Source organism: Mauremys reevesii, linkage group 7, assembly GCF_016161935.1.
Source record: "Mauremys reevesii isolate NIE-2019 linkage group 7, ASM1616193v1, whole genome shotgun sequence".
Taxonomy (NCBI): domain Eukaryota; kingdom Metazoa; phylum Chordata; order Testudines; family Geoemydidae; genus Mauremys; species Mauremys reevesii.
The window spans coordinates 30,121,406-30,146,301 of record NC_052629.1 but is presented as its reverse complement, the minus strand read 5'-3'; the positions used below and the strand labels follow the sequence as shown (position 1 = coordinate 30,146,301).

The 24,896-nt window shown below is 41.6% G+C and overlaps 1 protein-coding gene across 4 annotated transcripts in view; it reads right to left on the bottom strand.

The window, feature by feature from the left end:
* Positions 1 to 24,896, bottom strand: part of BTAF1 (B-TFIID TATA-box binding protein associated factor 1) — a 103,104-nt gene that overhangs the window by 51,074 nt on the left and 27,134 nt on the right. For all 4 annotated transcript variants that reach the window (XM_039482529.1, XM_039482530.1, XM_039482531.1 and 1 more), the window contains exons 9-19: positions 18,342 to 18,431; positions 15,789 to 15,884; positions 15,519 to 15,695; positions 14,771 to 14,911; positions 14,460 to 14,584; positions 9,007 to 9,127; positions 8,325 to 8,429; positions 7,924 to 8,073; positions 6,412 to 6,554; positions 6,062 to 6,236; positions 5,254 to 5,457 (exon numbers count right to left, since the gene is read on the bottom strand). In XM_039482529.1, coding sequence (XP_039338463.1) covers positions 5,254 to 5,457; positions 6,062 to 6,236; positions 6,412 to 6,554; positions 7,924 to 8,073; positions 8,325 to 8,429; positions 9,007 to 9,127; positions 14,460 to 14,584; positions 14,771 to 14,911; positions 15,519 to 15,695; positions 15,789 to 15,884; positions 18,342 to 18,431 — 1,527 coding nt within the window. The remainder of the gene's footprint in view (positions 1 to 5,253; positions 5,458 to 6,061; positions 6,237 to 6,411; positions 6,555 to 7,923; positions 8,074 to 8,324; positions 8,430 to 9,006; positions 9,128 to 14,459; positions 14,585 to 14,770; positions 14,912 to 15,518; positions 15,696 to 15,788; positions 15,885 to 18,341; positions 18,432 to 24,896) is intronic.

The following is a 24,896-nucleotide window of genomic DNA, read 5'->3' as shown; positions in this document are numbered from 1 at the left end:
TTTTTTTTTAAACCTACACTCAACTTCCATTTTTTTCTGTTTGACGGATTTGCACCCCCCCTCCCCAAGTGTTTTACCTTACATCCCTCCAGTAGATTTTACCTTTCCTTCTCCCTTTCTAAATATCTCCCATCATTAATTTCTTTATTTCTCCCCACTTTTGTTCGTCATTCCATTTCTCTCCATTCATGCCAACGGCTCCCTTCTCCCCGCCAGCTTACTTGCAGGACCTCTCTCCCATTATTCCTCATCTGGGAGGCAGATAAGTGGTTAGAAGGATACCACACAAATCCTGACTCCAAAGAGTGCTCTTCAGTATCTGCCTAACTCCCGCCAGTCAATTTTGCAGCAAGATGACTGGCAAAGTGGCAAGTCACTGAAGCTTGGGGGAGAGTCTGGGAATTCCCTATATATTTAAGTTGTCCTGTGCACAGCCAGAAATAGCCAGACATTTCACTGCTTGCCAGCATGGGTGTCTGAGAAAAAAAAAAAAAAAAGAGACAGGCAAGAGGAGTTGTGCTGTCCAGCATACTCGGGGCAAGACATGCAATGCTGCAGTCACATGGAAGTTGAGCTGCTCCTCAGCTGACTTTGTAATAAAAGGATTGCAATGCTCCTGAAACACTCAAGATCTTTGATTTGACATGGGCCTTGTGTCTGCTATTTAATCAGTATTTGCTGACCTTACTATCCTGAAACTTGCTCCAGGCTCACAGGTGGGTAGAGAGCAAGAGGAAATCTGGTAGGGACAGTGCTGCACCTACTCTGTGGTACAGAGCTCATGACTAGATAAAATAGTAACATTGTTAATAATGAGAGCACACACAAGTGTTCACTAAATATTTGGGTTGCATTTGTAAAGAAGCAGAATGATCTATTCATATAGACCGAGGTGGCCAGCCTGAGAAGGAGCCAGAATTTACCAATGTACATTGCCAAAGAGCCACAGTAATAGGTCAACAGCACCCGCCCCCCGCACCTCCCAACCCCCCACCGATCAGCACCTCCCCTTCCCTTCCCACACCTCCCGATCAGCTGTTTTGTGGCATGCAGGAGGCTGGGGGGGCGGGGGGGAGGGCGAGAGCATGGCAGGCTCAGGGGAGGGGGAAGGAAGGAGTGGAGTGGGGGCAGGGCCTGTGGCAGAGCCAGGGGTTGAGCACTGAGCACCCCCCAGCACATTGGAAAGTTGGCGCCTGTAGCTCGAGCCCCAGAGTCGGCCTATACAAGGGGAGACAACTTCTGAAGAGCCACATGTGGCTCCGGAGCCACAGGTTGGCCACTCCTGTCAGAGAATGATGCAGTACTTTCCTGTCTATTAGTAACCAAGGAGGGTTAGACAACCTCTGCTAGGGACAAGTGTTTTTAAATCATCAGGCCTAGATAACTTGCACCCAAGAGTCCTATAAAAAAGAGTTGGCTCAGGAAATCTGATTGCTGATGTTAATTTTTAAAACATCTTGGAATACCAGAAAAATTCCAAAAGCCTGGAAGAGTGCCAATGTGGTGCCAATACTAAAAAAGGGCAAAAAAGACTCAGGTAGGTATAGGCTGGTTACCTGAACTTAATCCAGGGCAAAATAATGAAAAAGTTGATATCAATTGAAAAATTAAGGACAGAAATATAATTAACGCCATTCAACTTTGTTTTATGGAGAAAAGATCTTGTCAAATGCACCCAATTTCATTATTTGAGATTACAAGTTTGGTTGATAAAAGGTAACAGTGTAGATGTAATATACCTTGATTTAGTATTGTACAACGTTCTGAATAAGAAGTTAGCACAACGGAATATCACTAAAGACACAGGTTAAATTGATTAAGAACTGGCTGGTAGATCTCAAGAAGTAGTTGTCAATGGGGAAATCAATCATCATCAAACAAGCATGTTTCTAATGAGGTTCTTCAGCTATCCGTTTGAGCCTAACATACTATTAACATTTTTGTCAGTGATCTGGAAGCAAATATAAAGTCACTGCTGATAAAATTTGTGGATAATACAATGATTCGTGCAGTGATAAATAATGAGGACAGGTTAGTTACACAGAGCAAGCTGGATCACTTGGTGATCTGCATCCTTGCACAGATAATGCATTTTAATACAGCCAAATGCAAAGTTCTACATTTCCTTGTTCCTGGATGCATGCCACACCTATAGAATGGTAGACTATCCTGGAAAGCAATAATTCTGAAGAGGATTTAGGAGTCATAGTGGACAGGCAACAACACGAGCTCCCAGCATGACACTGGCAAAAAGGGCAAACTAGCTTCTTAGCAATATTAACAGAAGAGCAGTGACTATGGAGTAGGGAGGTAATTTTACCTCTGTTTATGGCATTGGCGAAACTGATACTGGAATACATGAACAGCTCAGTTTGAAAAACTGGAGAGGGTTCAGAAAAGAACCAGAGGCCTGGAGAAAATTCCTTTGAGCTCTTTAATAATCTCACTCTGTTTAATATATCAAAAAGAAGAGAGGTGACTTGATTAGTGTCTAAGCACCTGCATGGGGAAAGAGTACTGCATACTAAAGGGCTCTAATTTAGCAGAGAAAGACATAAGAACCTATGGCTGGAAGCTGAAGCCAGAGAGAAATTAAAATTAGAATTAGGCATGATTTTTTGACAATGATTAAGCATTGGAACAACCAAGGGAGTGGTAGATTCTCCATCTCTTGGAATCTCCAGATCAAGACTGGATGATTTTCTGGAAGACATGCTTTAGTCAAACACAAGTTATTGGGCTCGACACAGGAGTAACAGTGAAATTTAACTGTCTGTGATATACAGGAGGTCAGACTAGATGATCTAATGGTCTCTTCTGGCCTTATACTCTTTGGGAAAAAAATCTTTAATATGCAAATCAATAAACATCCATGTCTGAGATCAGCTACTAATCAGGCTATCCGGACGGACGGGCACACGTGCGCGCGCACACACACACACACACACCTTAAGATAGTACTTACAGTAGCAAAGGGGAGAAATTTTATGAGGCTTTTAAATTGTGTTACTGCCCAAATATGTATGATGTTAACCACAAATGCTTTATGAAAAACCCCTTTCAAGTGAAGTTTCCTTTATCCATGATCATAAAGTCTACCACCATGTACTTATGTACAAAAATTATTGGGGGAGTGTGGGGGGAGAGAGAGATTGGAGAATGAAGCCTGGTCTGAGGTTTTTAAATGAAATCCTCAGAGTAATACGTGAACATCTAACCAAAGCTATTGCATGTTTTTGTTCTTACTGTCCTCGTCCTCTCTTTACCAACCCACTAACAAAACAAAAAACAAGTTACTAGCCTGTTCTGTAACTGTTATACTTCGAGATGTGTTGCTTATGTCCATTCTGCTTCAGGTGTGTGCACGCCCAGTGCACCAGAGTCTCAGATTTTCTCCCCCTCCAAATAGTACCTTATGGGGCAGTGCACGAGCCCTCTGCTGCTGAGCAATGGTATAAAGAGCAGAGCAACCAGACAGCCCACCTCAGTTTCTTCCTACCTGACAGACTGATACAAAGGGGAAGAGAGGTGGACTGTGGAATGGATATATGAAATCTTAAAAACAAGAACAACAGTTACAGAACAGGTTAGTAACTATTTTTCTTCTAAATGATTGCACATGTCCCACTTTAGATGACTCACAAGAAGTTCAAATAGACTCTCTGAAACCCACCTCCCATTTGAACAAGGACTGAAGAACTACTCATCCAACCTCGGCATCTTCTCTGGAATGCTGAGATACAGCGTAATGAGTAGTAAAACTCAGCACCGATGGCCAAGTTGCGGCTCTATAAAAGGACTGCTATTAGGTATCTAAGCCAAAAATGGTGTGGAAACTTCATGAGATCTTTTAAAGTGCGCTACCACCCTCCCAGAAGGGGGTACATTGCCAATCTCCTATCACAGGAGTATGCAGGACAAAATCCTCCACAATTAAGATGATGACCTAAAAAAAGAAGATCTAGTTCTCTGCAAGTACAAAACCAATACCCTTCTAACAAAAAATATGGAGTCCCTCTTCATCCTTATGACAATGGGGCTTAGGAAAGAATGTCGTTCAGTATATGGTTTGATTGAGGTGGAATTCCAAAACTACTTTAGTCAGGAATTTCAGATGTGGATGTATGTATACATTTGTCCTCCAACTGCGTAAGAAGGGTCAGCCACCAATACTTTTAATTGTCACCCTTCTTGTGGAAGTCATAGCTACCAAAAGTGCTACTTTCAAAGAGATGCAGAAAAGAGCAGGATGCCACTGGTTCAAAGAGTGGATCCATCAACCTTGTTTGCACCAGACTTTAGTCCCAAGGAGGAATGGGATCCATGACCTAGGGATATGTCCAGACCTTTTATGAATCTAATTGACATTGGATTAGAATACACTGTGGCCTGCAACAACAGTATGTAAAGTGGAGACAACTGTGAGGGGAACCCTGATTGAACTAATCAATAGATCTTGTTCCCTCTGAAACAACAAATAGTCCAAAACATGATAGATAGCAGCCAGGACTGACAAATCACCCTTCTGCTTTGACTGTAATTAATTTTAAATGAAGATTTTTAAAATTTTTAAAAATCTTATTTACTTTACAAACAATAGTTTAGTTATATATTATAGACTTATAGAAAGAGACCTTCTAAAAACATTAAAATGTATTACTGGCACGCAAAACCTTAAATTAGAGTGAATAAATTAAGATTCGGCACACCACTTCTGAAAAGGTTGCCAACCCCTGCTTTATACCATCATGTTCAGGGCACATGTACCACCCTGACAGGCTCTGCTAAGAGAAAAATCTCTGGCTCTGGTGCACTGGGTGTGCACACATCTAAGATGGAATGAACATATGCAATCAAAGAAAAAAAACAACAAACAAACACTTACCCTTCCTCAGAAACCTTGATTTGCATTATTTCCTATCAACCTCAATTACATTTGACTGCACATGTTCTTAAAAGTGTTGACCTAAAAGGATTTTGATAGTGAATCCAGTAGGTGAGCTTAAAATGGTGCCTCTATAATTTTGTAAGATATATATTTCAATGGAAAAAATATCATGTGCTAATCTTTTGATTCATCTTCTTCTGTGCACATATAATGAACATCCATGTCTTATCTTATGCCTGAGAAAGTGCCCAGTCAAGTCACAATATATGTCTGGACTTCTAAAAACTATTGCAATTCTTCAGCATTATTACATAGCACATTGAAAATTATGACTAGAGGCTACCTCTTCATTCAGATTTACTCACCAGTTCATTAGCTTGATCTATTGTAAACACACTGTAGTTTACTCTGTTCCCAATGTCAATGTGTGCATCAGCTAGTGAGGAAATGAGCTGTTTACATTCATTCTGCATTCGTGTAAAAGGAACAGCAATTTCATCATAATAGAGCTGCTCAGAAAGGACTCCAAGTAAGCGTGGCTGCACAGAAAGGGCCACAGCTTTACATTCCTAAAACAGAACAAGTCAATCAATTCAGATCTTCAAGGGTTCATACTGGTTATTTCGTTCAATTAAGATTAAGGAACAAAACTGAACTCTGCTAATAAATTAGACGTTCCTGAACAAAATTTAAAGCTTTTAACATGGCAAGACGTAAAGCAACAAAAATGAAGATGTGCATACAAACTTCAGTATATCATGAAAACAGTTAATGGTCAACGTTTTATGAAAATTCAGCATCAGAACTGTATTAATGGAAAAGTTTTTCCAAGTAGGTTTAACACCAATTTTACATAGATGAGGATAAATTTACTTAACAAGAATAAAATCACAACAAAAGGAAAGCTAGTATATATTTATGCAGAAAACATTGATATTAAAAAACAGTTAAGTATCCCTCTAGAGTCCATATTTGTAGAACTCAAACACATTCACTGAACCACATAGTTGCCTTTTAGCCAACTTGAAAATAATTCAGAATCATTCTATACCATGGCTTCACCTGTCAGATTTCATCGTTTAACAGTATAAAAATACAGTATTAGCCTTAACAGAAACTGTTTTGATTCATTTAGTAAACCATATTTCATTTTTGCTGTAAAAAGCATCCTACCTTTTGCAAGGCAGCCCACTCACAGATTACTAACGCAACACTAATCCTCTGCAAGGCAGATTTTGAATTCAAATGGAACAGCAGTAGCTGAGCTAGAGATTCAGCTGGCTTTATTTCTTGAGGTACGGTATTTACACTTGGATCACAAATACAGCAGCAAAGTGCTCCTAACAACCTTGACCAAAGAAGAAGAAAAAAAAAAAAGTGTTATAGTAACATTCTCCCTCCTTGGTTCATACTTTAAAGACAAAGTTAATTGTCTCAGATAAAGTTAGATTTTAGCAAAAAAATTACAAATAACTTTAGATTATGTATGGTTTTTCTCTCTTTCATATTTTCCACAAACTGACTTTGCTGCCATCACCCGGGCTCGCATAACAACATAATCCCTGGTTGCCAGATCTTCTGTAATGCTGTCTGCACCAGCAATATACTCCTGTATCACTTCTTTGTTCTGGGTTTGACCTTGACGCAGCTTGCCACCTGCTTTTTCCTATGGAATAAATACAGAAGAGGTTTATTTAGTGGTAAGAAATCTTCTCTGTTTTGCTTTCCAAAGTTTTCTGTATTTCAGATAAAAAAATTCACATTTCCATATTAAATTGTAATTGTTTTATACAATGATGTGACAAATATCCACACCAGATTTGATTGTACATTAATACAGGATCTCTGAATCACTTTGACAGTGACTTCTAAAGGTGCTTAAATCATGGATAGATGACTATAGGCTAATGCTGCACTGCTAAATGTGTGGCCTGGTTTGAATATTAACTAGCTTATCTAATCCAATATGGTGCTAGACTTCCAGTTTGAATCTGAGGCAAAAACAAGTAGAAAAGAAAAAACACCATATGACAGTTTCTCATGAGTAAAGTAATCCTGAGAAAGCTGACTCAGTTCTGCAAACAGAAGTTGGAGAAATGATACACATAGGTACTATAAAACAGATATGAAAACATGTTGAAATAAGAAGTATTTAGAACCTTATAAAACAGTAGAGGGTTTACAAGGAGCACGGTGCATCGTTTGATCCATCCACAGATGGGTACGGGTACACTACAGCAGCGCAGAGGCATAGACACTTCCTACATCGATGTAAGCAACCTCAACACAAACACCCCTTCCATCACCTTAAAACTCCTGTAACATCAACTCTTCGAGAGGTGGTAGCTAGGTCAACTGAAGACTCCTTCCATCAACCTAACTGCATCTACACCAGGGGTTAGGTTGACCTAACTACAGTGCACTGAGCGCAAAACTTTTCATAGCCCTGAGTGACAAGTTTTAGGTATAGACCAGGTCTAAGGAGTATTTATTACATGGAGAATTAGAGTATCTGCCAGACAGGCTCAGAGGTATTTTTGAGTGAACTAAATGTTTAAATTACTTTTAGTTAAACAGCTTCTACTAAACTGCACAATAGGCTTTATTACATACATTTGTATTTGGCCTTGAAACATTATTTTATTATAAAAAAAAAAGAATAATCGTGCCATATTTGTAATAATAGCATCAAAACTTACCAAAAGAAATTGTCATTTTAAAGTTCTTATACAGGGCCAAGTTGTGCCATTTAGTTACTGGCTTGTGTCAGAGTGATGCAAAACTGTACTACTGCAAGTGGAACCCCAGTGGGACTGTATTTCCTTGAACGGCCACATACACAAGTAGTGGGACTGCCCTGCAGGCTGCTGTGGGGATTCATAGTTCTACTTATGTGGTAATAATGGCCACAGAGTCTTGGAGCCAATAGCACTCTCCTTCCTTTCTACAAAGGCCAGTCACAGTTTTGTTACAGCATCTCAGTAATCACTCGTTTCCTTGATTTCCCACAAAGGTTTTAAAAATCGTTTTTTTACCTTTGATCTGGCTTTTACTTCTAGCAACATATTTAAATCAATAGGCAAGTGAGAAGGCTGCATCATTAAGCAGAGCCAGGCTCCCATCCATGGACAAGCCGCTGCTACCACGTATTGTACTGATGCTTTGTTTAACAGTTCCAGCCACACCTTGAGGGAGAGGGAAAAAACAAAAACACATTTGTGTACATTAGAAATATGTATCATGGTATCTATGCAAACATTTGATCAACATGACCTCCAAGATCTAGGAACAGTTAGCAGTATAGCATGTTGTACTGCTATACATTTATACACCATGCAATTATGTAGGCTGAAGGTCATGCATCTGACAAAGGGTGGCACATAAAAGAGTCAGACTTATGAACAAGAGAGAGCATAGTCATAAGCTAAATAAATACCTTGTGAATAAGGTCCAAAATATCTTGGCTGCTTTCTAAAATACAAAACTGAAAAATGTGCCTCAACATATCTTGCAGAATCGGAGTTAGCCAGGCTGAAGAACTCTGAAGACAGGGATATAATGAGTGTGAGAAAATTCCAACATATAATGTAATTTAAACATAGAATATTTTAGGTTCTCACTATTAAAGTGGCACCCACCTCTACCCAGAGCAGAAGTAGGCCACAAATGTTTTCCACGTAACTTAAGAGTTATCAAGTGACCCAAAGACCATGCACAAACTACTTCTGTATTGTAATTGGTAAGCGATACACCTCTACCCCGCTATAACAAGACCCGATATAACATGGGTTCACATATAGTGCGGTAGCAGTGGGGCTCCGGCGGCGCTTTAAAGGGCCCGGGGCTCCGGCTGCTGCGGGAAGCCCAGGGCCCTTTAAAATCACTGCTGGAGCCCTGCTGCTGCTACCTGGGGGCTGCGGCAGCTGGGCTTGCCGGCAATTTAAAGGGCCCGGGCTCGCCACAGCAGCTGGAGCCCAGAGCTCTTTAAAATCACCACCGGAGCCCTGCTGCCCCTTCCCCGATATAATGGCGTTTCAGCTATAATGCGATAGGGATTTTTGGCTCCCCATGACCGCGTTATAGCGGGGTAGAGATGTTTTATAATTATTAGTTCTTACCTGGTCTTGGGTAGATAACAGCGTAAATAAAGTTTCCAATGCTGCTTTTCGAACAGATGATATAGTATGATGCAAGAATGGCCATACACGTGGGACCAAAATGGTGAGTGATTGCTGGATACTGGTACATTTTGGAGGGTGAGGGAGGTGTAAGAGAAAGGGGGGAATAAAAAAAAAGAAAAAAGAAAAAGTAAGTTCAATCTATTTATATACAGTTATAATATTTAGTTAAAAGGGACTTTTCTGAAGGAAAAATAGAAAAGTAACACTGTGTATTCCCCAGGCCATGTTAAGTGCAGGATCAAGTTATAGCTCAACTACAATGATCAAAATAAATGGTTTGAGTTGTGGGTTTTTTGTGGGTTTGTTTTTTTTTAAAGCGTGTTTACTTATTAATGGCAAAATTCAGAAGCTTGCCCAAATTAGTAAGGCCTACTGTAATTATATCCTTAATTACTATGGGTTCTTCCACACTTAAAATAAAGTGCATCCCCCTTTCCCACCTCCACCCCAACCAAGCACATACATAGAAATAAGCACATTTCATTTTAAGGTCAGTCAATTTTTTCCACTGTCATCTGTTAGGCATTAAGGATGAAACTTTTCCTTAGCTAACTCCTTGTGCCTGAGAATTAAAATAGTTATTACACATGAACTCATCGGCGATACCACCTTCCATGCAATGGGGTGAATTACAAAATTTCTGCCTTCAGTCTGAATTTTCCTGCTTGAGATTTTAACATTGGCACGAACATTATGAGAATATACTAAAATAGAGGTAGTTTTCATAATTTATGAGAACCTTTGACCAAGGCATCTCATTGATGATTCCTGAAAGATTTAATATCATAATTCTATCTAGAGAAAGGAACTTAAGTGATTTATTGTCTTCACCAAAGCCCCAAGGTGAAATATTTCTTCACTTTATTGTTGTGGAAAAGTTAACTGCTGTAGTCCTGACTATTGGATAAGCATAACTAACCTTTTAAAGGGAAACAAAATCAGTTACTGCAGTAAATCTAAACAAATCAAAAGCCTGTATACTCAAAACAAAGAGGCAAATATTTATTATTAATAAAACCACTGATTAATCCAAACAAATGTTTTTACCAATGCTTTGTCTTTAAAGGGCACTTATTTACAGCTATTAAAGGGTTATTATTGTCCTACAAATAAACAGCACATACACACGATTGTGAGATGATAAGAGACAGAAGCAGAAGACAATGGAGGACTTGGAAGGAAAAAATTATAAGGAAGGGAAAACAAAACAGGAGGAGGAAGAGGAATATTAGAGATGGAGAAGGGGATTTTATTTTTAGATATTCAATTTAGCTCCCAAGATAAATTGAATATCTAAATATATAGAGTTAAATCGTCCAATAGGAAAAATCTCTTTTTTCCACAGAAAAGCTCCATTCAAAACAGAGATTCACAATGGGTCTGCATCCTTTGTCAATGTAAAAGCCCCCACTGACTTTTAGTGGTGTGGGGCAACCACTAAATTGCAATATGCACACTACACTACAGTGAATTAAAAACACCTTTGATTGAAACTGTTTGTTACTGTTGTAAAAAAAATCAAACTCCTAGAGTTCATATGGGGCTTCCCCATAAATTCCACTGAGTTACTGCATATCATGAAAAGTAGATTATACACCCAAGAAGTGGTACAAATTCCAGATTCACACCCTTGTGTAGCCAAGCTCTGACTAAAAAGGTATCAAAAGGATAGATGGGTCTCCACTTCTAATTCTGGCATTAATGAACTTGCTGTTTAAGTAAGTGAGGGTCAGAGGTTGAGTGAACACAGTTTTCCTCCGTCTTGATTTACACTTTTTCATTTCCTGTTTCTAGCAAAAAACCTTGGCCCTCTACTAAAGTTGCCTCCCACACATCAGCAGGTGAAAGGGGAATCAGCAGCAGGACATGCTACTTGAAAACGGAAGACTGAGAATGCCACTTAGTTTCATGTTTAGAATATTCCCAAAAGTCTCTTTATGAAGTTATGAAAACTAGATTATACCTATAGAGAGTCAGATAATACATACAAAATGGAAAAGTAGGTGAACCCAAACCAATACAGAAGTGTTATAATACATGGCAGTAAAGTCACATGTCATGCATTAAATTAATGTTAATAGTTAAATTTTAACTTGTACAATAAACTGGTTTGTTGTGGCTTTTAAAATAGCAAAACTACATTTTTTTAACCTTCATGTCCCATCCCAGCTCCCAAAATAGCTAAAGTGATTTACTCTAATGGTAATTCAAGTTTCTACATCACAGTGAAATTTCAAAAAACTTAGAGTTGCTGGAAAGAAAGGAGTTGCAGAATAGCTTGGAAACCTTAAGTGAAAGATAAAAAATTAAATAAAAATCTAAAGGACAAGAGCCATATAATACACACACAAAAAAAAACCCCCTCAGATCAGAGAGAAAGGAAAAATCCAAAAGTCTTAGTATTACTTTCAAAGGTCATTATGATGTAACTTGAACCCTTGGATTTAATCAATTCACAGTAGCTTCTCATAGAATCTCTCTACTTTGATTTCCTAAAGTACTTAATTATTTGTTTCTGCACTGCAAATAATAAACTATAGGCCTCAATGTAAGATGACTGTAAGTGAAAGCGGCAGTGGTCAGAGCACATCAGCTGTCTAGCCATTATCAAGTATTTTGTAGCCATCACAGCAAAGGAAAATTAAGGAGAGAGATGAACGAGGATACTAAATTGTTACAGGAAACTCCTTCATGCATAAAGGATGGCATGAAAGAACACATGAAGGTGCTTATGAGAAAAATCTGAACAGGCAAAGAAGATTTTCACCAAAAATGCCAGAGAGGTGGGCCTCAATAGTGGATAAGTAATGATAGCTAGGGCAAGACTAGGCGATAAAGGAACATAAAGGTGAACCTGAGTAGTGTATTTGATGCAGTGAAAAATGGGCAAGCTAGGAGAGGGGTGCTAAGGGTGGATGGTGACATGGCTGAGCTACAAGTCAAGATAATCTTTGCAGCAGTGCTTTGAATGTATCTTAAAGGGTGCAAGATAACATTTGGGAAGAACAGAGAGGCAGTGACAAGCCCCGATTGGGCATCTGCCCCACACTGGCCCAAAAGGGGTTAATAGAGCCATAGGGAGGCTGCACAGAAGGCAGCCAATCACAGAAGGGCTTACAGGAGCAGCCAATCAGGGCCGGGCAGGCCCATATAAGAAGAGCTGCAGTACAGAGCAGGTTTAGTCACTCCCTGGAGCTTAAGGAGGGAGGAGGACTGGCTGCCTTGGAGGTGGAGGGCACCAAGCACCCTGGACATGTAGTGCTGCAGGCACTTTTATACCCCAATTTTACCATTTAACAATTTTTTACCCCAATTTTATAGGGACAGTCCTAATTTTTGGGTCTTTTTCTCATATAGGCTCCCATTACCCCCCACCCCCGTCGTGATTTTTCCACTGTTGCTGTCTGGTTGCCCTAGCAGACGGAGACCCAGGGAGCTAAAGGCAGCACCTGGCAGGCTGCAGGGATTTGCAAGCTAAGGCCCTGAGGCAAGGGCCAAGAGGGTGATGGGGGCGCGGGGAAGTGGTCCAGAAGTCAGAGGGGATGCAGCAAGTGGCAGCCACTCACAGGGTCCCTAGGCCAGGACCCAGAGTAGTGGGAAGGCCTGGGTCCCCCCAACCCCCACTTGCCACCGAGGAAGCGGCTGGACTGAAGGACTGTGAAACTGTCACCCGGAAGTGGGGGGAACACCAAGTGTGGCACAGCCATGTGGCTGTGCCATGAAGAGGCGCCACAGTCCTGGGAGTGACGTGGGTCCCTGGAGCAGAAATGATGGTGGTGAGACATCACCAGAAGAGGGTGCACTGGTGTACAGCACTAGTCCCCAGGACAGCCAGCAGGAGGCACCACAGTGATGGACCAAACCTCATCACACAAGCCCAGACACTAGATGAGAGCCACGTCAAGAGTTTTACTTGTATGAATTGATCATAAAGGCTGGCTCTGAAGGCCTTGTCTACATGAAGGACATTCTGGAATAGCTATGCTGATCAATAATTCCCATGTCCGGACATTATTCTGGAATAATGTCACTTATTTTAAAATAGCGTGCAGAGAGCAATTCCAAAAATAACTCAATTATGCCTGAAGAGCTACTGCAGAATGGCTATTCCAGAATAGCCATGCTACTCAATTCCCCAATGTAAACAAGCCCTTAGACTTAGGGCAGGAAGAGACAATATTTAGACATGGTCTAAATGCAGCAGCATAGAAATGGCTCAGGTCAAAGACAACACCCAGATTGAGTGACAGTGAGAATGGTGGTGGTGTTCACAGTGACCAAGAAAGCGAAGAGAGAAGATTTTGGGGAAAAAACCTAAGAGCTTGAAATCCCTTTAAATTTTCTTTTTTTCCTGCTGACAGCATTTTAAAGCAGTATTTTTGCCCTCTCTCTCTCTCCACCCCCCGCCAGTTAAAAAGGGCCATGACAGTATAGCTAAATACATTTGGAGATAGTGGAGACCAAACAAAACCAACTATTAAATAACGGATTAGAGTCTTAAAAAATGAATCTCCCTGATGCATGAGTAGGGATGATAAAAAAATATAGTGAGATGTTCTCATCCTTTACAAAGATGCACACTGGTAACATTTAATCAGGTAGACAAGACAACTAGAGGAGACAGATAAAAGAGAGAAAAAAAATGGAGAAAAGAGGGGACAAGGGTAAGTTTACTCAATGTCTGCCTAAGCTTTAAGTTAAAGTTTCAGTATGCAAAGTCAGGTGGGGTTTTTTTTGTGTTTTTTTTGGGGGGGGGGGGGGGGGGGAAGGGCGGCGTGAATTCCATTTACTGAACAGAAGTAAACATGGATTTGTCCAGTTTGTTCTATTTACTTGCTTCTTTGCATCAATGATACAGCCAGTGGTTCTGTGAATAAGATGGGCTTATTCCTTTGCCTTTTGCTTGGAGTCTGACCCCAAAGCCCTTGGATGTGTGTTGCATCTGTGTAACTCTCCCATTATAGTCAACAAGTTTCGTGTATGTGAAGTCTGCAGGATGGGGCAGTTTACTGCAGGATAACAGTTCCCACTTAGCACAGAAATAATTAAGGGTCATGCATAAGTAGCAGCTATTGCTTTTTAACTTTTAATTTCTTAACAAAGACTGGTGCTAAATAGTGACAAAGTGAGTTAAATTTTGGTACTAGTTTATTAGTGTGTGTCCTAAAAAAGAAAGTGCACTGCCCTTTAACAGCCTTCAACCAACTTACAAAATTTGTCCTCAAATTTATACCAGCATCCATTTACTGCAGAATGATAACTTCCCAACATTATGCATGATCTCCTCCATATAAAGTGTAATTTGCTATGAATTTAGATTATTCCAATATGAACTGCTTCAGTAACAAATGCTTAGATCTGCCTCTTAAGTAGTAGCTGGAAAGAGGTACCTGCATTTTTGGACCTGAGGATAAGTTAGAAGAGAGGAAAGAAGGATCATGATGCTGTTTGTAGAAGCTGTCAGATCATCCAATTCCAAAAGGGCATCCCACAATGTATTAAGAATAAAGGGCACCTACAGGAATAAGCACAAGGGGAGAAGTTATTTATTTTTTCTCTCTTTGTGTAAGATAAGTCAGTCTTCTTTATAACAAAATGAGGAATTAAAAATTTGTATACTGCACTATAAATACTGCTTTCTTGTTCAGATCCAAGATGAACTTTTCAAAGTCAAAATGTAGAAAATAAGTCAGTCATTCACCTTTTGCGATTGAAGATGAACAAGGCTTTCCACTACTGGTACTAAAGATGCTGCAGCAACAGCTCGGACATCGTCATCCAGGTCTTGGAGACCTTCAATTATTGCAGGCAAGACTTTAGGCAATAAAGTATTAATCATATCCTAAAAAACAAGTTTAATTCATAAATTGAATAAGGAAGCATTTATTAAACTGAATATCTTTTCAAAATCTCAGAGAGAGTCTTCCTTCTCTTTTGAAAAGCCAACAAGTAAAAAATAAATAAACCAACCCCAAAACAACCACCCCTTCCTTCCGCCCCCCCCAACCGCAGTTTAGTCAGATAAACAGAAATAGCAACCATTCTGAATAGTTAAAAAGTTACCACTCATGAAGGAAAGCTAATCTAGCTTATAAATTAGAGTGAATTTGTCCTACAAATATGCCTCAGTCAGAACCTGCAGTACACTTTTGTTATTCCACTATTAGAACCTCTAATCGGCTGTCTTCAGTTGTACCAAGCCATAGTGTTTTACCAGAGGGGGGAAAAGATTCACCACTAGATATGGTTTCATTTAATATGCCATATATTTTAAACATGTGTTTCTTGAAAACAAATGACAGCATCAAATTCATATACCACCTTCTACTCTCTTCACTCCTGTTTCTGGATTTTTACAATAAGTCTCTGTGAAAGCAAAATTTTTCTAGTGTTAGTGAATTTGAATAGAAAAAAAAACACCCCAAAAACAACCACAGAAGATGATTTACCTGACGAACTGCCAAAGCATACTTTATTCCTAGCAAACCGCCATGTCTCACTTCCCACTGATCTTGTGTAAGCAACTTCAGGAGAATATCCACAGTTTTATGAACTCCAGTCTCATTCATATGTTTCAATACTACTCCCAAAGTCTGAGCACAAGTCTCACGTACTGGTGCTACAACCTAGGACATAGTGAATAATGGACATAAATCAAAGCATTTCTACATAAAGCCTGACATGGAAATAGATTAGCAAGTCTAAGAGTTGACACTTACTTCATCTGAAACAAAGTCTCCAAATCTGTCTAATGCAAACACACAAAGGAGTCTAATAACTAAGTCTTCCAGCCATTCCTGATGCTGCTGAGCCATCTGTTTAAAAAAAAAAAAAAAAAAAAAATTAAATACCATTTGCTAAACTAGTTCATAGAAAGATTCTCAAGATTCTTTTACTTTATCTAAATTCATACTGAGAAGATTGTATCACAATAGTTAAACCTGTAACTAATTGTGTATCTGCATTACAAGCAGATTTCCCGCCCCCAATCACCTAAGTCTCCAGCAGTGACATTAATCCACTGTATGGAGGGGCAGCACAAGGTCACAAGCACCGCTTAAGTCTTGCGCAGAAGTTGAGCAGCAGGCCTACAAGTGCAGCAACTGTGCATGTGCACCACTCTGTGCTGAGGAAAGGGTCTCCACATGGGCCCCAAATGGGTATCTTATGGCAGGCCTTCGTGACATGTAGATATCGGAACCATAGTGATTCCACAACTGCGTATAGGGCACAGTCTTGGACTCTAGCCCTGGGTTTGGAAAGAGGTTGGCTTCATTTCATCAGTACCTCTGTGCTCTACCCATATACCACTTGAACACTCAAGCTTTTATGGGGCTGAACAATATATGAAGGGTTAAGTGGTAACATCAAAAATTTCTTTTCGGTGGTGGGAGGAGAGCCAAACCAGCATTTAGGAACTTTTCCCTTATCCAAATAAGAAGTGAACTACTTGGAAATTTTTGCCTCACTTTTAGAACTGGAAACATCAGCCAAGATTCATTTATTTTAATCTGAACAAACTACTTGGGCAATACAAGCACACTGCAGATATTAAACAATCTTTTCCTTCTCTGCATTGGTCAAGGTGAGCAAATTGTGACACTATGCGGATGTTGTTTAAAAAAGGACAGCTGTAACAGCTGATATTTTATGCGCTCATCTAGTTACTAGGTCCAGTTTTGTTACTATATACCCATCTCTAATGTGTATTCATACTTCTAAATATTATTAAATTTTAGAAAATCTTATGACTTGCAAACACTAAGTAATGCCCATTCCCTACTATACAAGTCATTACTGAACCTTGTAATAGTAGTTTGAACACATTTACAAATAAAAGTCTAAAATAAACCACCCAGTATTGTTTTAGTCTAAGAAAAGAGAGAGGATGGAAGCAATCAATCAATTTCTGCTAAGCCCTGTACTAGTTAAGGTTTCCTCCATCTCTATTTAGACTAAGCAGTAAGTCAAGTTTTCTAGACTCTAGAGACTGAACACTATACAAATACTAAAAGACATTACCAAAACCACCTTCACCTCAAAAGCCCCCTTGAATTATCAGCTCTCCACCACTCCCCCCAAAAGCTATCACTTTAATATTCATGAAATTTATGTAGTTTTGTTGCTATACTTGTTATTTACTTTATTCTTCCCAGTTCTGACAATGAATTGCAATCTCCATCGGACAAGTGCATTTTCAAACAAGAAAAGAACTAAAGACTATACAATTTAGAATTCTGTCAATGGCTAAATATTTAGGTTCATGTTCTCCCATCCTTAGTCACAAGAAATATTCTGCAGAAAAGTTCCAATGGGGCAAATTCATCCTTGCATGGATGCAAAAAGGAGAGATGGCAGCTTGTACCTCTCTACCCACCTCAGTCCCCCCTCACAGGGTAATGGGCTCCCAGTGCCGGGTAGGGCAGTCCAACCTGCATTTCTATGGCAATGGCCTCTCTGGGCCACCGCAATGGTGCAGAATTGCTGAGCTGTAAAAGTACGTCTCTCACATGTGCCCTTACCCCAAGGGGGGAAAAAAAAAAACCAACAAAAAACCCTGAACATCCTCTATAGCATGGGCTCTTATAGACCTGACTGCGTTCCACTTGTTCTGCAATTGGGGTAAGGCATTGATGCCTTCCTTACAGTCTCTTTTGCAACAGCCAGCTCAGAGGATTGTGGGGCAACTATGTGAAGAAGGGTGGCAGAAGTTAACAGGTATTTCTAAAAAACTTACTAAGGGCTACTATATCAATACCCACTCAAGTGCTTTTTTAAAATAAATGGAGACTGCCTTCTAAATACTTCTTCCTGGTTTAGTCATCCAAAGCAAGCCAATGGAATCAGCTTCCCTATTAAAAAGCATTATACAACTTGCTTTATAATCTAAAAGCCATTTTAGCTAAATTAGGTTTATTAAATTAGCCAAACTTTAAGCTGTAGAATTTGCCTTGTCACAACTTTGGAACATATTGATTCCAATACTTTCTAATGGCAAAGCTGATTCTTGAAATCCAAGTTTGCACTCAATTGTCAATGCAGAGGCTCTTTGTTCAATTTTTTTTTTTTTAAACCAAAGGTGATTTACATTTTGTCATTAGATTACTCCTTTTACAGCCACTCCCACACTCCTAAATTGCCTCTATCATCTGTGTATCCCAATTTTAGTATTTGAAGAGAAGAGTTCTGCAGGTTGCAAAAGAAGCTACACTTAAATAGTGCTTGGCCTGTATTTCAATAAGCTGGTTATCACCATCAACTTCTAATTTTACCTCTTCTACAGTACTGTCTCCCATTTTGCCACCACTTTTCCCATGTGCTTTAAGTATTTCCCTCAGCGCAGTGCCTGCACCATGCCGAACCTAAAACATGCAAAAGGGGGAATAAAAATCAGACCAATTATTTTTTTTAACATCTAGAAATGCTCAGTATCAATTGAAGAAGTTGGAAAACATTCAAATATAAATTGCTTTTCCTTCCAGTAACAAGTTTTGAATGCTACAGATTTGGTGACATTTTATAACATTTACACATACGTAAGAAGTTTCTAGGCAAAGGTGATGGAAAGCAGTAATGAAATTTCCCTGATCGTCCCTAGAAGTCTTCAGTGTTTCTCTAAAGTCTGATTATGGAGAAGTATGTCATTTTTATTAGGTTTTAATTTTCTGTGTTATGAGTGCCAGATAATTCTCAGAAGAGGTTCATTCAGAGACAAGCAGAGTTATTATACCAAAGCTCCTTTACTGATGCTGGATGAAGTTTTACAGTGATCGCGCAAAATCTTCCTAACCATATAAAGGGATTGCAATATTTCTTAGTAGATTAAAAGCAGCAAGCATCTCTCGGCAGGTAAATGTGGGTTACTTAAACGTGATTTTGTTTATCTTAAGATAGCATTATATAGCCTCTTGGATGCCTGCATAATAGTCAAGACAGATCTTCCCTCCACCTCCACAAACATTCTAATCTTAATTATCACTGCCTTAGCATCCACTAGACCCCTCTCAGTCAGTTCCTAAGTTTTAACTGTTAAACAATGAGGCAGAATAGAGCCACACAAGTCATCCCTTAGAATAGCAAATTATAAGTGAGAGTTAGGGGCTAACAACAATCTGAAATACAGGCACTGGAGATCAAAATCCAGAACTAAAGAATCTTTCATTAACACTAAAACCAAGTATTAGCACCAGTACAATAGGCTATGTGAGCTCCACATGCGATTAGTGGTGGAGACAGAGGCATGGATCTAAAATAAAATAGTAATTAAAAAAAAAAGGTCCTGCTCCCCAAGGAATCAATTCACTGGTGGTGGCTTGCAACAATCAGTCTTCTAGGCTCTGATGGTCTTCATGGTTCTGTTAACCAAAGCAAGAACCGATGGAGATCCAAATCCCTTAAAAATGCTCTGGGAAGTCAGTATGTGACAATATAAATGATTCACTATGACTCCATCTGTACATGTATACCAGCTTGCATAGCAAAGTTAAGGAGCTATGTCAAACAGCTGTATTAATGAACAGAGGTATTAAAATTTACCTTTCAGGTAAATAAAAATAAAATATTCCCTCAATGGTCTGGGAAGCCATTCAGCCCTAAATTCTGTGAGGTTACATGAAAGGCAGGAGTGAAGATTCCCAAAGCCTTACGTTTCAATCCTAATGTATAGATGCTGAATGCACCAAAGTGTGTAGTTCTATATAGAGCCAAATTACAAGGTATTGAGGCAGAGACTACACTCACCATTTTTAAATCTGTAGTTTCATTACTGAAAATATTTTGAAAGTTATAAAAATGAGTAATTATTAGGATATTTTTTGTCTGAAATGCAAGTTACTCTCTCCAGATTGTTTTGTATATATATATATTCTCATGGAGTCAACCTCTGGAAAGATCTGCCCACCTTCAAGAAGATATGGAAGTATCTGTGCAGATTTTTTCTTCCCAGCTATACGTCCAAGTAGAAACACCCAAATAGATTTCAGACAGTCAATTCAGAAAACAGGAAAGAAAAATACAGGAGATATCATATTGGCAGTTTAATTCCTATGAAAATGCTAATTTGAAGGTAGCACAAAACTGTCAGATTCTTGGGTGGAGTGTATTTATCAATTCAGAGTAAGGATCAGATCTTCAGCTGCCTTAAATTGGCATAGCTCCATTTTTACATCAGCTGAGGATCCTGGCACAAAGTCTCTACGAAATAACAAATAGGAGCTTCAAAAGAAAAGTAAAATGGAAGAAAGAGGAGCCAGAAAAAGAAGTTGGGGGGGGACCCAAAAAACACACACAACTTTTGCCTTCTTTTATTCTTATGTCTCCTCTTTTCTTCTCAGTAAATAAGATTAAAAACAGGATACACTCCCTCCAGCAAACCAGAAGCCACCACAAAACAAAAATGAAGTCCAGTTTCTGCTGACTAGAAAGGGGAATGAAAAAAAAATGTATCTTTGTATGTACATTTTATAATATTCTACATAGGTGTGATACAGGAACCTAGGATTAGATTGCTTACAAGAGTCAGACTGAAAGACGCCTGGAGGATGTATGAATAGAGTTGCCTTTGTAATTTATTAAGGGCTTGGCTACGCTTGCGAGTTAGAGCGCAATAAAGGAGCCCCGTGTGCACTAGCTCACTCCCCGTCCACACTGGCAAGGCACGTAGAGTGCTCTGACTCTGCGGCTAGAGCACTTCTGGTACTCCACCTTGGCGAGAGGAACAACATTTGCTGCGCCCCCGCTGGAGCGCTGTGGCGCCAGTGTGAACGAGGTGTTGCATTACTGCGCTCTGATCGGCCTCCAGAAACATCCCATAATCCCCTTAGGTCAAGTGGCCACTCTTGTCATTGTTTTTAATCACTGCAGGAATGCAGAAGTGCCTTTTGAAAGCTCCGTTTCTGACAGCTGGCTGCTTACTTGCTTCCAGACAAATCAACCATTGGTGGGTGGGTGCGTGTGTAAGAAAGAAGGGGGTCTGCTGGTGTCTGAACTTACAAGACAGCATGCTGACATGCTTTCAGCCCCACAAAAACCCACTCTCTCCCCCCACATACACACAACACACTCCCTGTCACACTCCACCCCACCCCAACCCCATTTGGGAAGCACGTTGCAATCACTTGCATGCTGAGATAGTGGCCCATAATGCACTGCTCCCAACGCTGTTATAGTCCAAGCCTTCACAACCTCCTCAAGCAAGGAGTTCCACAAGTTGACTTTAAGCAGTGTGAAGAACTGCCTTTTATTTGTTTTAAACCTGCTGCCCATTAATTTCTTTTGGTGGCCCCTAGTTCTTGTATTATGGGAACAAGTAAATAACTTTTCCTTATTTACTTTCTCCACATCACTCATGATTTTATATAACTATCATATCCGCCCTTAGTCTCCTCTTTTCCAAGCTGAAAAGTCCTAGCCTCTTTAATCTGTCTTCATATGGGACCTGTTCCAAACCCCTAATCATTTTAGTTGCCCTTCTCTGAACCTTTTCTAATGCCAGAATATTTTTTTGAGATGAGGAGACCACATCTGTAAGCAGTATTCAAGATATGGGCGTACCATGGATTTATATTCTCTGTCTTATTTTCTATTCCTTTTTTAATGATTCTTAACACCCTGTTTGCTTTTTTGACCGCCACTGCACACTGCGTGGATGTCCTCAGAAAACTATCCATGATGACTCCAAGATCTTTTTCCTGATTCATTGTAGCTAAATTAGCCCCCCCCCCCCACCCATCATATTGCATGTACAGTTGGGGTTATTTCCCCCCCCCTGCTGTGCATTACTTTATATTTATCCACATGAAATTTCATTTGCCATTTTGTTGTCCAATCACTTTGTTTTGTGAAATCTTTTTTGAAGTTCTTCACAGTCTGCTTTGGTCTTAACTATCTTGAGCAGTTTAGTATCATCTGCAAACTTTGCACCTCATCTTTTATCCCTTTCTCTAGGTCATTTATGAATAAGTTGAATAGAATTGGTCCTAGGACTGACCCTTGGGGAACACCACTAGTTACCCCTCTCCATTCTGAGAATTTACCATTTATTCCTACCCTTTGTTCCCAGTCTTTTAACCAGTTCTCAATCCATGAAAGGACCTTCCCTTTTATCCCATGACAACTTAATTTATGCAAGTGCAGTGGAGGGCAACAAAAACGATTGGGGGCTGGAGCACATGACTTATGAGGAGAGGCTGAGGGAACTGGGATTGTTTAGTCTGCAGAAGAGAAGAATGAGGGGGGATTTGATAGCTGCTTTCAACTACACCTCTACCCTCGGAATATAACACTGCCCTCGGAAGCCAAAAAAATCTTACCACATTATAAGTGAAACCGCTTTATATCGAACTTGCTTTCATCAGCCGGAGCGCACAGCCCTGCCCCACCCCGGAGCACTGCTTTACCGCGTTGTATCCAAATTCGTGTTATATCAGGTCACGTTATATTGGGGTAGAGGTGTATTGAACTTGCTGTGGCCTTCGATTGACAGACACAGATCCCCAGCTCTCTGATCCCCAGCTAGTTTTCAGAGCTCTTACAACCCCTACTCTAGGCTGAGGGGCCAGCATGGCGGCAGCTGTGACCACAGCAGGTCTGAGTTACACAGTGGCTACCCCCAGGCTGTTTGCAGCCATCTCACTCTAGGCAGGGAAGTCCTGTTTTCCCACCCCAGAGATCCCCCTCAAGCAAGGGCTCGGTCTCTGTCCTCTCTCCCCTCCCTGCTGGGTGAAGTGGCTCCTTGCTCCTGCCTCCCTGCTAAGGGCTGCGCCGGCTGGCCGCAGCCTTTGCTACTTGGGCAGCAGGGACCGTGTGGCCTGACTCCTCAATGGGGAGCAGGACCCTGTAGGGTGGGGCGAGGCTCGGGCAGAGTGCTGCACCGGCAGCTCCCACGTCTCTCGTGTGCCCTTCTGCTGTGACCTGCCGCTGCCGCCCCAGATTGCCGGTAGATGCAGGAGCCAGGTGAGGCTGACCCTGCTGGTGGCTGCTCCAGAAGCGTGTCCGACATGGTGGACAAAGAACGAGCTCTGTACAGGTAGAGACGGGTCCGCTTGTGTGTTCCGGCACCTTGCCCTCGGGGGCTGACGAGCTGTTACCTAGAGGACTCCACTCCCGACCATCTCGGGCTGGCCAGTGCGTCCTGAATCCTGGCCGCGCCTCTGATTGCTCATTGTGAGGGTAGGGGAGGGTTGTTGCCTTGCACACTGGGAGTTGTTAGCTCAACCTCTGCTGCCAAGCAGTGCTGTTGTCTTTCTTTCTCTTAGCCAACATTGGCACAGCCCCATCCCCTCAGAGCACTGCTTTACCGTGTTATATCCGAATCTGTGTTATATTGGGTCGCGTTATATTGGAGTAGAGGTGTACCTGAAAGGAGGTTCCAAAGAGGATGGATCTAGACTGTTCTCAGTAGTAGCAGATGACAGAACAAGGAATAATGGTCTCAAGTTGCAGTGGGTGAGGTTTAGGTTGGATATTAGGGAAAAAACAAACAAACAAACAAACTTTTCACTAGGAGGGTGGTGAAGCACTAGAATGGGTTACCTAGGGAGGTGGTGGAATCTCCTTCCTTAGGAGTTTTTAAGGTCAGGCTTGACAAAGCCCTGGCTGGGATGATTTAGTTGGGGTTTGGTCCTGCTTTGAGCAGGGAGATGGACTATGATTCTATGAATTAAGACGCTACCAAATGCCTCTCTAGAATGCTACCTTGGAGTCTACATTTAGTTATTCTGAATAAAAACAGATGTTATTTAAAGAAACAAAGCCTACCTAAAAGATATTTAGGCCATCCCACATCAGGGAAAACTAATACAGAAATCTACACCGTGCCAAGTTCCATTCACTTCAATGGGACTCCAAGATCCACTATCAGACCTCTGGGCATCTGTGTTGAGTCCTAGTGGAGTAAATGGAACGCAGCACAAGTGCAGAAAACTGCACTTGCAGTCCCTGATGCAGGATCATGGCATAAACATGAAATGTAAATACAAACAGGGGTGAGCTGGAGCCGGTTCGCACCAGTTCACACTAACCGGTTGTTAAATTTAGAAGCGGTTTTAGAACCGCTTGTTAACTGGCTTCCCTGCAAGGGAAGCTTTGATGGGCTCTGGCTGGGAAGGGTGTAATTCCTCCTCCCGGCTGCCAGGGGGCGCCATGCTGCGCTGTGGGAGGCATGTGAGCTGCCTCCTGGCCCTGTTGCTGCTGCTCCTTGGACCTTTGGCCCTGGGGCTCCCTTCTGCTGCCTGGCGAGTCCCCGGCTGCGTCCGGCTGCTCGGGCTGCTCCCAGCCGCTCCCCCCGTGTGAGTGTCTGCACCCCCTCGCCGCAGCCAGCCCGTCACCCTGCCCACAGCCCCGTCTGCACCCCCTGCCCTGCCACCCCCCATTGCACCCCCTGCCAGCAGCCAGTCCCTGCCACACCTCCTGCCCTGCCACCCCCCATTGCACCCCCTGCCCCCCGCCCGCAGCCACCTCCTGCTCCCAGCCGCACCCCGTGAGTGTCTGCACCCCCGCTGCAGCCAGCCCGTCACCCTGCCCACAGCCCCGTCTGCACCCCTGCCCTGCCACCCCCATTGCACCCCGTCTGCAGCCAGACCCTGCCGCACCTCCTGCCCTGCCACCCCCCATTGCACCCCCTGCCCGCAGCCACCTCCTGCTCCCAGCTGCACCCCGTGTGAGTGTCTGCACACCCCTGCTCCCCTGCCTGCACCCCCCTGCTGCAGCCAGCCCGTCACCCAGCCCCGGCTGCACCCCTGCCCTGCCCCCGCCCAGAGCCTTCTGCCTGCACCCCCTGCCCTGCCACCCTCCCCTGCCCACAGCCAGCCCCTCCCATCTGTCCTGCC